The 15,000-nt window shown below is 52.1% G+C and overlaps 2 protein-coding genes across 2 annotated transcripts in view; one reads left to right on the top strand and one right to left on the bottom strand.

Annotated features, from left to right (window-relative positions):
- The window catches only part of atg7 (ATG7 autophagy related 7 homolog), a gene marked incomplete at its 5' end in the record, with an annotated part of 42,765 nt that extends 32,758 nt beyond the window's left edge, over positions 1-10,007 (top strand). Inside the window, one exon of the mRNA XM_084460664.1 lies at positions 8,906-10,007. Coding sequence (XP_084316790.1) covers positions 8,906-8,938 — 33 coding nt within the window. The 3' untranslated portion in view covers positions 8,939-10,007. The remainder of the gene's footprint in view (positions 1-8,905) is intronic.
- Positions 10,008-13,056: 3,049 nt separating this feature from the next.
- The window catches only part of vgll4b (vestigial-like family member 4b), a gene marked incomplete at both ends in the record, with an annotated part of 7,204 nt that continues 5,260 nt past the window's right edge, over positions 13,057-15,000 (bottom strand). The window contains 3 exons of the mRNA XM_084460710.1: positions 13,057-13,301; positions 14,522-14,648; positions 14,770-14,995. Coding sequence (XP_084316836.1) covers positions 13,057-13,301; positions 14,522-14,648; positions 14,770-14,995 — 598 coding nt within the window. The remainder of the gene's footprint in view (positions 13,302-14,521; positions 14,649-14,769; positions 14,996-15,000) is intronic.

Below are 15,000 nucleotides of genomic sequence, written 5' to 3'. Positions count from 1 at the left end.
AGGCTGGTGAGTTAGTGTGCTGCGGAGGGACGTTGCTAGAACAGTTTGTTTGTAGTGTTGGTGGCTCATCTGATGACTTGTTAGGGACTGTGAGTTCAAAGTGACGAAAAGCCGCGAGCTGCCAGTAAGTGTGTATATGTGCGTGCGTGCGTGCGCACGTGCACTAATTGCAGGGGAAACCCCCCCTGGTGCGTCTGCGAGACCCTTCCCCCCCTCCTCCCGGGCCCGTGAGCCTGTGGTTCCCGGGCCAGACCCTGGGCCCTTTGTTTGAATAGCCCGGCCCGCCGAGTTAGGAAAATAAAACCGGGGACGTGACCCCAGCTGGGATCCTCGGACCTACCTCGTTCCCACTGAGCCCCCCCCCCCCACACACACACACACACACACACACACACACACACACACACACACACACACACACACCTCGGGGGGCCCCCAGCCTATCAGCCACCACTCTTCCTGTCCTCGCCCCGGCGTCCGGATCCCGTTGCTCCCTCCCGAGATGGAGCGAATGTGCGGAACCCAGAGACGATAGGGGGAACCCAGGGAGGACAGGGGGAACCCAGGGAGGACGGGGAGGACAGGGGGAACCCAGGGACGACAGGGGGAACCCAGGGAGAACAGGGAGGACAGGGGGAACCCAGGGACGACAGGGGGAACCCAGGGACGACAGGGGGAACCCAGGGAGAACAGGGGGAACCCAGGGAGAACAGGGGGAACCCAGGGAGGACAGGGGGAACCCAGGGAGGACAGGGGGAACCCAGGGAGGACAGGGGGAACCCAGGGAGGACAGGGGGAACCCAGGGGGGACAGGGGGAACCCAGGGAGGACAGGGGGAACCCAGGGGGGACAGGGGGAACCCAGGGAGAACAGGGGGAACCCAGGGAGGACAGGGGGAACCCAGGGAGGACAGGGGGAACCCAGGGAGGACAGGGGGAACCCAGGGGGGACAGGGGGAACCCAGGGAGGACAGGGGGAACAAGGGAGGACAGGGAGGACAGGGGGAACCCAGGGAGGACGGGGAACCCAGGGAGAACAGGAAGCACAGGGGGAACCCAGGGGGGACAGGGGGAACCCAGGGGGGACAGGGGGAACCCAGGGAGGACAGGGGGAACCCAGGGAGGACAGGGGGAACCCAGGGGGGACAGGGGGAACCGTTGCCCGTACTAAGCCCAGCTGCTCCCTACGGGCCGGGCCAGAATAGACCAGGCAACGCCGGACCTAGAGGCTGCCAGGACCCCGCCCTCATCCCTCGGGCTCCCACCTCCAGGCCCAGGCCCCCCAGGGGAGGGTTAGCAGGCAGGCCTCATTCAGGCTCCCAGGCCCAGGCCCCCCCAGGGTAGGTTAGCAGGCAGCCCCCCCCCCCCCCCCCAGGGGAGGGTTAGCAGGCAGGCCTCATTCAGGCTCCAGCAGCTTGGCTGCAGACTCCAGCGTGATTCAGTGGGGAAAGCCTGGCGCCTACGGGCGCCTGGGGTTCGAGAGTCCCCCCCCCCCCCCTGGCCCTTTTCTGCGTCTGATGATATCGGCCAGGGAGCGCATTGTGCAGAGAGCGCTAATGGCCGTGGCGTTCTGCGCCTCCATGGGCCGGGAGATAACGAGGCCGCATTCATCTCCATCTCCCAGCAGGAGCAAGTATGGTCGTCGCCGTCAGCTGTGCGCCGGCACTGAAGACACGGCGTGTCCGCCTGAAAGAGATGACTCCAGTTTAGCAGCCCTGGATGTGAGGAACAGTCTGATTCACTGGGTGACGCAGGTGCCTCTGAAACAGACAGGAGACGCTCAAAGGTTGTAGCACTTTTATAATGACCTCTTTTTGCCAATCGGGCAAAAGTTCAAAATTCCTAGAAGGCCGACATGGAATGGAATGCTCTGAATGGAATTTGCCACATATTCAACTACTTTGAATCCCAGGAGACATTCCTGGGTGTGTGTGTGTGTGTGTGTGTGTGTGTGTGTGTGTGTGTGTGTGTGTGTGTGTGTGTGTGTGTGTGTGTGTGTGTGTGTGTGTGTGTGTGTGTGTGTGTGTGTGTGTGTGTGTGTGTGTGTGAGAGTGTGTGTGTGTGTGTGTGTGTGAGTGTGTGAGTGTTTGCCACATATTCAACTGCTTTGAATCCCAGGAGACATTCCTGTGTGTGTGTGTGTGTGTGTGTGTGTGTGTGTGTGTGTGTGTGTGTGTGTGTGTGAGTGTGTGAGTGTGTGTGTGAGTGTGTGAGTGTGTGAGTGTGTGAGTGAGTGAGTGAGTGAGTGAGTGTGTGAGTGAGTGAGTGAGTGAGCGAGTGAGTGAGCGAGCGAGCGAGCGAGTGAGTGAGTGAGTGAGTGAGTGAGTGAGTGAGTGAGTGAGTGAGTGAGTGAGTGTGCGCGTGCAGTTAGCGTGTACTAGATAAGCAGTAGTCATCATGCCGGAGAGCCCAGTGTCAGATCTGTCCCATCATGGCGCTCTGACCTGCCTGGTAGCACCTGTCTTGTCCCTGTCCTGTCCTCCCAGAAGCCATATTGACATCGTCTGACAGCTTCCTACAGGGGGCGGTTTCCCAGACATGTTAAGACAATATTTACCCTAACAGAAAGTCACCACACAAGACCTTTTCTACTTTCCAGTCTGGAGGAGTTCCAGACTAGCGTAGTTCCAGGGTAGTCTTGATATGTGTCCGGGAAGTTGGCCCCAAAGACTGTTATCTACGTCTCGTAGCCGTGCACGCCTTATCTCCTCCTGGGGACTTTCAACTTCATCACTTCCCATCGTACTTCAAAGGACACACATTTTGCAGTCGTTTGCAGAGGTGGATCGTGTTTGTAATCAAATCCTGTAACGCGACGCCACATCTTTATTAATTCATATCAACCTGCCAAAAATAACCATACAATTTCACCGTGTGTGTGTGTGTGTGTGTGTGGCTGGGATGATTAAAAAAAAATGGCAGGTTGGCAGACAAACGACAGGCTAGTGATTAACACACCTGTATATTGTATCATATTAGTAAGGGGGTTCTCCTATATTCCATAACACAGCTGTAGCGTACAGGTCCTGTAATCTTTGTCTCTGTTGTTTCTCGTCTCGGTGTGTTATTTTTCCACGGCTCTGGTTAACCACAAGTCTCTGTTTACACTCGGGCCTGGGTTGGGCCTGGCTGGGCACCAGGTGAACTCATTAGTCTGTTATCCTTCTTCTCCCCTCTCCTGTCTCCTCTCCTTTCTCCTCTCCTCTCTCCTCTTTTCTCCTCTCCTGTCTCCTCTCCTTTCTCCTCTCCTCTTTTCTCCTCTCCTGTCTCCTCTCTCCTCTTCTCTCCTCTCCTGTCTCCTCTCCTTTCTCCTCTCCTCTTTTCTCCTCTCCTGTCTCCTCTCCTTTCTCCTCTCCTCTCTCCTCTTTTCTCCTCTCCTGTCTCCTCTCCTTTCTCCTCTCCTCTTTTCTCCTCTCCTGTCTCCTCTCTCCTCTTCTCTCCTCTCCTGTCTCCTCTCCTTTCTCCTCTCCTCTTTTCTCCTCTCCTGTCTCCTCTCCTTTCTCCTCTCCTCTCTCCTCTTTTCTCCTCTCCTGTCTCCTCTCCCCTTTATCCTCTCCTCTCTTCTTTTCTCCCCTCCTGTTTCCTCCCCTCTCCTTTCTTCTCTTCTGTCTCCTCTCCTCCTCTCCTCTCTCCTTTTTCCTTTCTCCTCCTGTCTCCTTTCTCCTCTCCTGTCTCCTCTCATTTTTCCTTTCTCCTCCTGTCTCCTCTCCTTTCTCCTCTCCTGTCTCCTCTCCTTTCTCCTCTCCTGTCTCCTCTCCTTTCTCCTCTCCTGTCTCCACCTCTCCTAAAGTCCCGAGTCAGCAGCCGTGCTAACAGTATGTCGGCGCAGTAGGTGGTTCAGCGCGCTCGTAGTCCCACACACCAGCGCACCACAGCGAACAGTAAAGACGCCGTCGCACGCTGTGAAACCAGCACTCGCTGGGTGGTCCTTCGTTTGCTAATACTTTTAGCCAATCTAACTGATTAAAAAGGGCGGCTTGGTTCGTGCCACGGTTTCAACCCTGATATGCGGAGCACATGTTTGTTTTTTTAAAGCCCGGCGTCGGTGGTGCTGTGTGGTAGCTGGTGGTGCTGTGGTAGCTGGTGGTGTGGTAGCTGGTGGTGCTGTGTGGTAGCTGGTGGTGCTGTGTGGTAGCTGGTGGGCTGTGTGGTAGCTGGTGGTGCTGTGTAGTAGCTGGTGGTGCTGTGTGGTAGCTGGTGGGCTGTGTGGTAGCTGGTGGGCTGTGTGGTAGCTGGTGGTGCTGTGTGGTAGCTGGTGGGCTGTGTGGTAGCTGGTGGTGCTGTGTAGTAGCTGGTGGTGCTGTGTGGTAGCTGGTGGGCTGTGTGGTAGCTGGTGGTGCTGTGTAGTAGCTGGTGGTGCTGTGTGGTAGCTGGTGGGCTGTGTGGTAGCTGGTGGTGCTGTGTGGTAGCTGGTGGTGCTGTGTGGTAGCTGGTGGTTCTGTGTAGTAGCTGGTGGTGCTGTGTGGTAGCTGGTGGTGCTGTGTAGTAGCTGGTGGTGCTGTGTGGTAGCTGGTGGTGCTGTGTAGTAGCTGGTGGTGCTGTGTGGTAGCTGGTGGTGCTGTGTAGTAGCTGGTGGTGCTGTGTGGTAGCTGGTGGTGTGGTAGCTGGTGGTGCTGTGTGGTAGTTGGTGGTGCTGTGTGGTAGCGTGTGGTGCTGTGTTGTAGTGTGGTAGCCGGTGGGCAGTGCTAGACAGCAGACAAGCCCTGTATCAGGCCAGCGATGGACCAGGGCCTGATTGCAGCAGATGGTCGAGAACCGCAGGCGGGCTCTTAAAACGGCGAACATCAGAGGGATCTGGGAGTGGCCGCAGCTCTAAGTGTTGAGATGAATGACCTCATTGTTGGAGTGACTAGCAGTACCGCGTCTACAGTGGTGAAAATGTACTTTTTGGCTCACGGTGAGTCACCTGCCAAGGGGACTGTAGATGAAAAAATCTACCAGCCAAGTATATATTTTTTTCAGATAGCCTTCCGAAATCTAGTCGCCAATGGGACATTTTACCTGCATTTGGCCGGTGGCAGGTGTTCATTTTCAGCCCTGCGCATCTACTAGTTCTGGCTAAGCCGGCAGAGTTAGCGCCCCATCTCTCTGCTATGTATCCCCTTCAAGATCCTCCAGCGTCTCATCTACGCCCGCGTCGAACCGATCATCGACCCGCTGCTCCCACAGGAGCAGGCCGGGTTCCGACGTGGGAGATCAACCATAGATCATCAACCATAGATCTTTGATGACATCGAGGACAGCTTTTCGGCCAAAAAGAAGGCCAGTGCCGTCTTTATAGACCTGACGGCTGCCTACGACACCGTATGGCACGGCGGCCTCACCTGCAAGCGGCTCCGCCTGCTGCCGGACAGGCACATGGTCAGCATGATCATGGAGCTCATCGGAAACCACAGCTTCACCCTCACCACCGGTAGCGGACAGACATTGGTTTTGTCCGCTTGTCCTGTGGAGGTTGCGTTTTGTCCGCTTTACCTGTGGAGGTTGCGTTTTGTCCGCTTTACCTATGGAGGTTGCGTTTTCTCCCTTTCCGTTGGCCGATGTGTATTTCCACGCCAGGGAGAGCGGGAGATGTCCCAGAGGCCCCTCAAGCTCGGGCTTGTGTTTGATGAGGAGCTGAACCCCGGAGTTGGCAGTGCTTTCTTTGGCCCACGGCAGAAATCATTCCTATCAGATCTTGGTCTTGTTTGCACAGCCACGCTTGTAATTTGCTCATATTTTTCTGAGCCCAGTAGATTACCCAGGGCTTAGTGTGAATGCAACACTGAACATTCAACTTCCCCCGAAGGTCCAGAAAAGATGAAGTGCACAAATAAGCTATCATATGAAGGATAAATATCTCAAGCACAGTTAGGACCCATGTAGTTATGAGATAAATGGATAGATTGTGACTTTATTGATCCCCAGGGGGGGATTGTTGTTACAGCAGTGCAACAAAAAGGCACAATCAGGCGCAAGTACACAAAATATACCAAAAAGAGTGTACAATGTATGCAAAAATCCAAATATACAAGCATATACAGTAAACACGCGTATACCTGTAGTGAAAACACATGCCTAAGATATCAGTCAATTATCAAGGCAAGTGAAGTATATTGATGAATAAATGACAAATTAAGTGGCCAAAGAGCCTTAGCGCCCTCTTAGCTGGCTCAGGTCCGTAGTGTCCAGCCGGTCAGGAGGTGCGTTGAGCAGTCTGATGGCAGCTGGTGGGAGGGACCTCTGGAAGCGCTCCATGGGGCACCGTGGAAGGGTCCAGTCCGGTGCTCCTCTAGCTGACCACAGTGTTGTGGACGGGGGGGGGGGGAGGGGGACATTGTCCATGGCGGCCTGCAGTTTGACCTGCATTCATCTCTCCACCACCAAATGTCACCGAGTCCAAACTGACCCCCGGGACATAACGGAGATGTTTATAACACTTGAGAGAGAGTATGTTGTAATCAGGAGATGATTCACCTCAGAGTGTGGCCACGGGCTCATACTGTAAAGGATTGTTATTTCATGTTTACATTGTGAACGTTATACGGGGATAGAAGTCTGTCGTCCTGATGAAGAGGAATCTTCTCACGCTGCGTCAACCGAAGTTAAGCAGAAATTCCAACAAGTCACTGAATGGGTTTTAGTAGTAAAGTTTTTTGGCTTCAGTCAGAACTATTCGGGTTATGTAAGTCATCCCCCTCAACCTCTCTTTCCTTCAATTCAAAAGGATCACACACACACACACACACACACACACACACACACGCGCTCTCCCTTTCCACCCCCCCCTCTCCTCCCTCTCTCTCTCTCTCTTCATGGAGAGGCTCCAGAGAGGGGCTCCTCGCTCACCACCGTTGATTCAAAGCTTTCCCACTCGCTCTGTCCTTTTTGAAGTTGAAAGAGCGTCCGGAGAGGGACCAGTGAATGGCCAGCAGCTCTGTGTCCCCGTTTCCCTCTCTGGGGTGGCAGGGCTCGCCTCTGACCGCCTCGACCGTCCCCGCACAGCCCGCTCCAGGACTCGTTCAGGGCAACACACGAGGATGAACCTGTGTTTCTATGAGAATGCTACTCAATCAATCAATCAAAGCTTTATTTGTATAGCGCATTTCATACCCAGAGGCAACACAATGCGCTTTACAGAGAACAAGGGAGGTGGGCATACGACCCACTCTCTACATATTCCAGAGGGAAGCAAAAAAACAGTAATCACCCGGGGGCCAGATAAGTGAGCTGTAAAAATTCTTCCCTGACCCCTCTCAACAAGACGATCAAGCAAGCTCCAGGAGTATGTTTGTCTACCGGCTAAGAACATTTATAAAGCAATACATTACATTAAATTACATTTTCAGAGTAAGAGAGGCTAAAAAAGCATCATAGGAGAGAGAGCATCCTACGGACATGCTACGACATCCACAGCAGACACGGGGGTATCTATCGGACTCCCGGAGGTCTGCTGGTGACAGTGGGGCATCCACTGGACCTGGTTATGCTATCTACAGTAAACGGCGAGATGAAACCACTTCTATCAGGCAACTTGAGCAACGGGGGCTAATGTGTAAACCAACGCGGACGCGTGAGGTTTCCATACAGAGACGGGATGGAAATAACATTTATCGTGTCCAATTAGTAACGTGAGCCCATCGGTCGAGTTCATTTTGCCTCTGCGCGGTTTCGCGAAGTCGTTTAGAACACCTCTCACTGGGCTGCAATTAAAATAATGATGTGCGTAATTATAGACTCTCTCTCTCTCGATAAACAAGGCAGGACCGTCGTGCCAAAACCGCAGAGGGGATGAAAAGCCTTTTCAGCGGCAGAGTAGCTCTCGGACCCGGCGCTCCCCCGCGGCGTCCCGGCCGCAGGCTCCGCCTCTCGGCGCCGCTGCTCTGGGTGTGTTTTGGCCCCGGGTTCGATCCCTGCCAGACGCATCGTCTTATGTCTATAATTTTACATGAATTTGCTCTCAGAGTCCCCGTCGTGTAAACATAATTCAGATCTCGCTTCGACTTGGAAGGCCGGACATATCCAAGTATGTGACGTGAAGGCGCTAAATGAGTGTGTGCGCGCGTGTGTGTGTGTGTGCGTGCGTGTGAGATAGAGTGACATTCCATACTCTGTTCTTAGGTATGTGAACTGCCCCTGCTGGGAGCGGGAACGCGAGGAATTCACGAGCGTCAGAATGAGAGTTGTTTACTGACACGGCCTTGCGGGGGGAGGCTCCTGTTCGGAGCATGTGCGTGTGCTTAGAGAAAGGTGTGGATTTAGCGAAGTAGCAGGCCCCCGTTACTTCCTGGCGTAGGGTCATGAACCCGGTCCTGATTGGTGCTCTGTCTTCTAAATTCCAGAGCAGCCCATTGGCCCCTATATAGCTCCATATGCACCCCTGTTGACCTCAAAGCCATAGGATCAGTTTAATTAAGGCGATAATCACGTTTGGTCCCCCGATAGGCTGAGGGATCCCGTCTCCACATCGCTTAGTTTCAGCCTCTCAGTTGTGGATGTGTAGCGTTGGGAGGGGGGAGGAGTTAAGACGGAGGGAGGAGGAGTTAAGATGGCCTTTGGAATCCAGCACCAGGGTGTGATGCCCTTAGACATGGGCTGCTCTTTGGAGTGAAAACAAGCGCTCTTTCAAAGCCCCTCACACACACACACACACACACATACCCCCACCCCCGACCCCACACACACATAATACACAAACACACTGAAGTGAGGGACATTTTAAATCAAATATCTTCCATTGCTAGTGAGCAACATACCGTATGTTGATATTCTCTCTTCTGCTACTCATGTTATACTGTACACAGCCCTGTTGACACCTGTAACCGTACCCCGAGAGTATTAATACCTGGAAGACTACAGGGCAACTGTTACGGTTCTAAAAATGGGATTTGAAGTCATTCCTGTCCGTTTGATGTTCTTGTTTCTAGATCTGGGACATGAGTGACGACGAAAGCATCTGAGCGTGTGGAATCGTGTGGACAGAGACGCGTCCAGACAGAGGTTCTACCGGCCCGGCTTCAAACCACCTTTAACCTCTGACCTCGATACACGTGACTCCGAGTCGGTCGTAGCCGTCAGATCCTGGGCCACACGAGCATGTAGGACGTTCGTTTTCTTTTCTTTTCTGGAGTGTCGGGTCCTTGTGTTCTGTACCAATCCCCACTCTACCCAGCTCTGTCCTCACCGTGATGGGAGTCCCGCCAGGACAATGTCTCTGGGCGTCTCTGGACAATGTCCTGAGCTCTGCTCTGTTCGTTAGGAACAAATCATTCTGAATCCGGTTGAATGGGTTTGAAGGTCCTACTGACGTGATGTAACATCTCATCATCTCCCCTCTGAGAGAAGTTCTTTTTCTATTCATGTATAAATGTATTCACATTCACGTTGCTCTCGTGTAAAAAATATATATTCTTGTGTAAAAGAGCGATTTAACATGTTCTGAAGGGTGATGTACCGTCTGCTAACCTCAACTCGCCAGCTTGGGTCTTTGTGGAGATGCGTTTCCCAGTCTGTGTTTTCTCCGTCATCACTTCAGGCTTTACTTGTGAGTTGAGAACTAAGAGACGTCAAGACATTTTCTACTCCGAATTCATTGTCCTTTAAAAACATTGCGTAGCTGCACAGTATATAAACCCCTGAACTTGGAATGTCCCACTACCACTGTCCACCCCGCCACTGTCCACCCCACTATTGTCCACCCCGCTATTGTCCACCCCATCACTTTCCACCCCACTATTGTCCACCCCACTACTGTCCACCCCGCTACTGTCCATCCCCCTGTCCACCCCATCACTGTCCACCCCGCTACTGTCCACCCCACTACTGTCCACCCCATCACTGCTTGTATAGGGTCTTATTTCTCATGTAACACTTGTTCAGTGCTGGGCTACTATAAGTGGCTTGATGTACTCAGAAATGGTCTCACTGTATGAACTGTATCTACATGTTTCTCCTGGTACCGGCTCTGTCTGTATAACCCAGGGGGACACCATGCTTGTGTGTGCTCCTTACATTTCAATCTTTTCATGTTTGCCTCTTTGACTCAAGTTTTGTCCAGTAAAAACTCCAATATCCAATATACTCTATTCTCACATTGGATGAATGTAAACCAATGACCTGAGTAAATGTTTTCATCCCGTTTCAGCAGTGTTGTGTTCTTTTCATTATAATGAATGGTTACTAGAGACAGATGGTGGTTTAAGAGCACTTTATTGTTCATTGAGGCTACTTTTAAGTACAAAAAAGGTGGCCTGCCAAAACCTTTTTAGTAGAAGGAGACACAGCCACAGATTGAGGGTTTAATACAGATCTACAAACAGTTTGGGGGTACAACGTTGATGCAGCTTCCAAGTGAAGGAACTTGAGAGTTTGTGTCTCCATTTTTTTTTTGGGAAGCACAGCCAGTCTTCCTGGGTTCTAGTTAAATAAACATTGATACAGTAGCATTTCAACCTCAACAGGTGATGGTGAGGTCATCATATGCTTTGAAGCACAGCAGGGAATGTTCCATTGAGTAATAGGGGACTGCATAGGGATGCATGAATGAATGGGCGTGGATGAACAGCCATTCCACTGCCTGGCCTGTTTGTGTCTATAACATACCCATGCTATAATGTACCCATGCATGATTTAAGGGTGAGGTGTGGCCATTACTGAATGGAACGTACCCTGGGGTCATCTTTCATCCATCGGCCAACAACAGATCTCAGATCACCTTTGTGCAACAAAATTTAAGCGACTCCCACTCGTCTGAGACGGGCAAATCCATATCGCTGGATCGGGGGGTGATCGATCAATATTGATTTGACGCATCTCGGACAGGTGAGTCACAAGCTGAGCACTATTTGTTCAATCGTCTCGAGAGGAAACAGTTGAGTTGACCGTTGGTGTTTCCAACTGCCGAGTCGGCATTAATACACAAGTGGCCGTTAACGCAGTTTTCCTGTTTTCCATACAATGTGTTCCTGCACTTTAACCTTTTAACAGACAAAACTACAAACGAAAAAGATCAACTTTTTTCACAAAAAGGAAAATGCATGATTACAATAAAAGGACAGGGAAAAAAAATTAAATAGCTACATATCATTAACAAATTAATTGTTCCTCAAAAAATACCTACGATTTTTTTTTCTCTGTACATTCGTTACGCACAGCGTAATGATGGTCTATATAAAAAAGGATTTTTAAGTGATTCTCCTACAGCTTGTAGGGATAGTGTGCTGAAGCAGAAAGTGAGCCTTCTACCTAGTGATGGTAGTGAAATGTGTAGAATAACGACATTGGGACACAAAACCCCATTTCCTCTGTGTTCATGCACATTAAAATGAATATCTTATGATGGCCTAATATCATAGTCATAACTTTTCTCGTGTCCGATACATTTACAGAAAACACGTCATAAAAACCGGTCATCTGTGGAGTACTACTCATTAGATGCATACGTTTCTTCTTTTTTTTAAAAATCTAAATGTTTACTCAACATTTTGCAAATATTCAGCAGCTGGATTGTGATTCCCAGAAAAATGGTTCTGTCATTGTCCAAAGGTATGAACTGGCATGATGGAATGTATGGACACCAGACCTGTAGAAAAGACACTGTTATCATTGCCTTTGCTTGCTAGTAGCTACGTGTGTTGATATGGAGAGAAAAGGCGACGCCTGTACTGAGTTCCCTATAGGAGGAATGTATGATACCTTGGTACAGGCTGATCAAGAGTTCAAAGGTCAGTTTCCCAAGCTGCTGCGGCCTACTGCCGCACGGTGTTCACAGAAGAAGAGGGAGTAACGACACGGAAATACAAAATACATCTCCACATATCCTCTCAGGCTCTGACCAGACTCCCGCTGTTCATGCTCTTGTTCAGTCATGCAAAACGCTCTAGCATCCTGTACCACGGATTAACACCATAGAAATCACACTGATTCATATATAGAGTCAGGCCTATCCGGAGGCTGTCCTTGTGTAGCTGGCTGTTACCATAATGAATATTGAATACAAAAATCATAATATTGAGTACAACTGTACCAGCAGTGAGTCTTATCTAGGACTGTTACTGACAAAAAAATAAACCTACATCTGAAGAAAGGCTAGTAGTAGTAAGATTGAAATGTCTAAACATCATAGATACCAGCTATTTAAAACATGCATTTGTAAAGCACTATTTTTTTTTTTTTAACCCTTCAAACCTTTTCTAAAATCTACCAATCCACAGTGCTTAGGGAAGGAGGGGGGCGGGACTTTTAATTAAAAGTAATTCCAATGCCCATGTTCGGAGAGTGACACAGACAGTCCAGTTGAGTAACAACCATACGAAGACCTGTTTGAAGAAGGAGGTGGAAGTGGGCATTTTCTCTCCTCGAGCCGGCAGGTTCCGACCACGCTGTGGGATGCACCATCACCTTTAACCCGTCGTCAGCAGTTTGCCCTCCAGACATATCAAAGTACGCGATTCAGCAATAAGCATGTGTATCCAACATGAGGTCGACATGCAACCTTAATCCCTCAACAATAGTGCAAATCAGACCAGGCCTCGTTTTCAAGTATACACATACAACTCTGGGGGGAGGAGAGAGAGAGGGGGAGAGAGAGAAAGGAGAGCGAGAGAGAGGGCAAACGATACAGTGTGTGTTGCTAGAGACAACAGGGAGGAGATGATGGGGTGGGGGGGAAGTGACAGAATGGCTTTTCGTTTGATCTTCTCAAGGGGCGATAAGATTTGCATCCGAGGTTTCTTTGGTAACAAAGGCAGGTGGTTGGGTGTGGATGCGTTCTGGAGTCGTCGAGTGAAGAGTTCCTCGCTGGCGTTCCTTTCAAATGTTGGACATCGGACAATGCGAACACAAAGCTGTACACAAACCTACTTTAAAAAGAAATAAAAAGTTAAAAACAAAAACGGACAAGGAAAACGCCGCCCTTCCTCCATCATCATCATCATCATTATGTACACGGCTATACATTAGCGCTGCTCCAAGCTGGCTTGGCTAACTCATGCAGGGTCGTTGTAGGGCGAGCTGATGCGCTCGGCATTATGGGGTTGGTTTGGGGGGGGAGGGGGCTGGCGAGCTGATGTCTAGGCTTTCAGGAGACCACGGAGGGGGAGTGGTTGTGGTTGACCATGTGGTTGGAGGGGGAGGAGTCAGGGCTGCTGGCGGAGCTGCCTTTGGCCTTGATCTGGAGCCAGGTCTCCCCCAGGGCCTTGGCGAAGTGGTCGTCCACCGAGCCCGTGATGGACACCGAGTTGGTCACTGGCTCCGGCTCCTTGTAGTTCTTCCCCAGGCTGCGGCGGAAGTGCTCCTCGATCACCGGGTCACACGCCGTGTTGGCTGCGGGGAACCAGGGACAAGAGGGGCGGGGTCAGTCGGCGACGACACACAGCGGGTAACCTGCCTCTACGATAAACGCCGTGGCGTCGGACGCGTCGACTGCGACGGCGGGGAAACTGAAAGCCTGGTAGCAATTTAACCGAGCGGATATCCTCCGCAGACTCCAAGAGGAGTCACCGATTGGATAAAAGTCTCTTCGGCGGAGTGAGAATGTGATGGTCTGTCGACGCCAGAGAGCGAGGCGCGTCAGACGATGAAACGTGCTGATCTATGTGGCTGGAGCTCACATCAAAACGGCAGAGAACCAATAAATTTCGGCGCTTTGTAAAGCATGCTGACAGGAAGCTGTTTTTTCTTTCTTTTATTTTTTTTACACAGGTTACATAACCCAATATGGTTCCTATTACTGCGCTTTCCCGCCAAGAAGAGAAGAAGTCCCTGCGGGAAAATGAGCTCTCTGTTCCCGTGACCCCCTGCTGACCTTAGAGTAGCCCCCCCATGACTGACCGGCCGTCCAACTCACTGTCCCGTCCTACCGGTGGACGGGGGGACGGGGGGGGGGACACAGCTACTGTCCGGCGGTCTAGGAGCCCAGATCTAGAGGGCTGTGTTACTGATGGAGCGGCCGGTCAAGCGTAGCTTTCGACCGTTTCAAACGGACGCTTAGGCTCGTCTTTCCTCGCAGAGCGGACGGTGTCCGCGCGGATTTTTCCGGACCGCGTGGAGAGCGGAGTCTTTCTAAAAATGTGGCGTTTCTGATCGTGACGCCTGAGGCGCTCCTGACTAGGGCTGGGCTGCTTGCCGCTGCCGGGGGGCACGGTGTGGTGTGGTGTGGTGTGGTGTAGTGGTGTGGTGTGGTGCGGTGCGGTGCGGTGCGGTGCGGTGTGGTGTGGTGTGGTCTGGTCTGGTGTGGTGTGGTGTAGTGTGGAGTGGTGTGGTGTAGTGTGGTGTGGTGTGGTGCAGTGTGGTGTGGTGTGGTCTGGTGTAGTCTGGTGTAGTGTAGTGTGGAGTGGAGTGGTGTAGTGTGGTGTAGTGTGGTGTAGTGTGGTGTAGTCTGGTGTAGTCTGGTGTGGTGTAGTGTAGTGTAGTGTAGTGTAGTGTGGTGTGGTGTGGTGTGGTGCAGTGTGGTGTGGTGTGGTGTGGTGCGGTGCGGTGTGGTGTGGTGTGGTGTAGTCTGGTCTTGTGCGGTGTGGTCTTGTGCGGTGGGAGGCTGGACTCACTGTTGGTCGAGGGTCTTCTGTAGCTGGGCGGCAGGCTGGAGGTGCAGCCGTTGTGGGACCCGGGGCAGTGGGACAGGTTGCAGTTGCGGTTGTTGGCGGGGGCGCACGTGATCACAGAGGGACGATTCTGCGTGACACAGGAGGGGAGGAACAGGAGGGGGGGAGGGGTTACGCCTCGCCGGTTAACGTCAGGACAACGCGCCGCGCTGCGGTCGTTCGAGGGTCCGAGGGTCGGAGGAGAGACTGACCTGCTGACGCTCCACGGGGCTGATGGCGGGCGAGATGGCGGCGGCGCGGCCGGTTTGGGATTGGCTGTTCTTGGTCAGCGCCAGCGGCTGGTCCATGGCCAGGCTGGGCATGTGGGCGTAGAGGTGGTTGCCGTGGAAACCCACGGAGGGGGCCACGGCGCGTTCGATGGGGCTCCGGCTGCGCTCGCGGGGGTCCTTGCGGTAGTCCCCGTTGACGGGCTTGCCTCTGAG

The sequence above is a fragment of the Borostomias antarcticus genome (genome assembly GCF_949987555.1).
Source record: "Borostomias antarcticus genome assembly, chromosome: 33".
NCBI classification, from domain to species: domain Eukaryota; kingdom Metazoa; phylum Chordata; class Actinopteri; order Stomiiformes; family Stomiidae; genus Borostomias; species Borostomias antarcticus.
The sequence above is the reverse complement of the archived record's forward strand: the minus strand, read 5'-3'. Positions and strand labels throughout refer to the sequence as shown.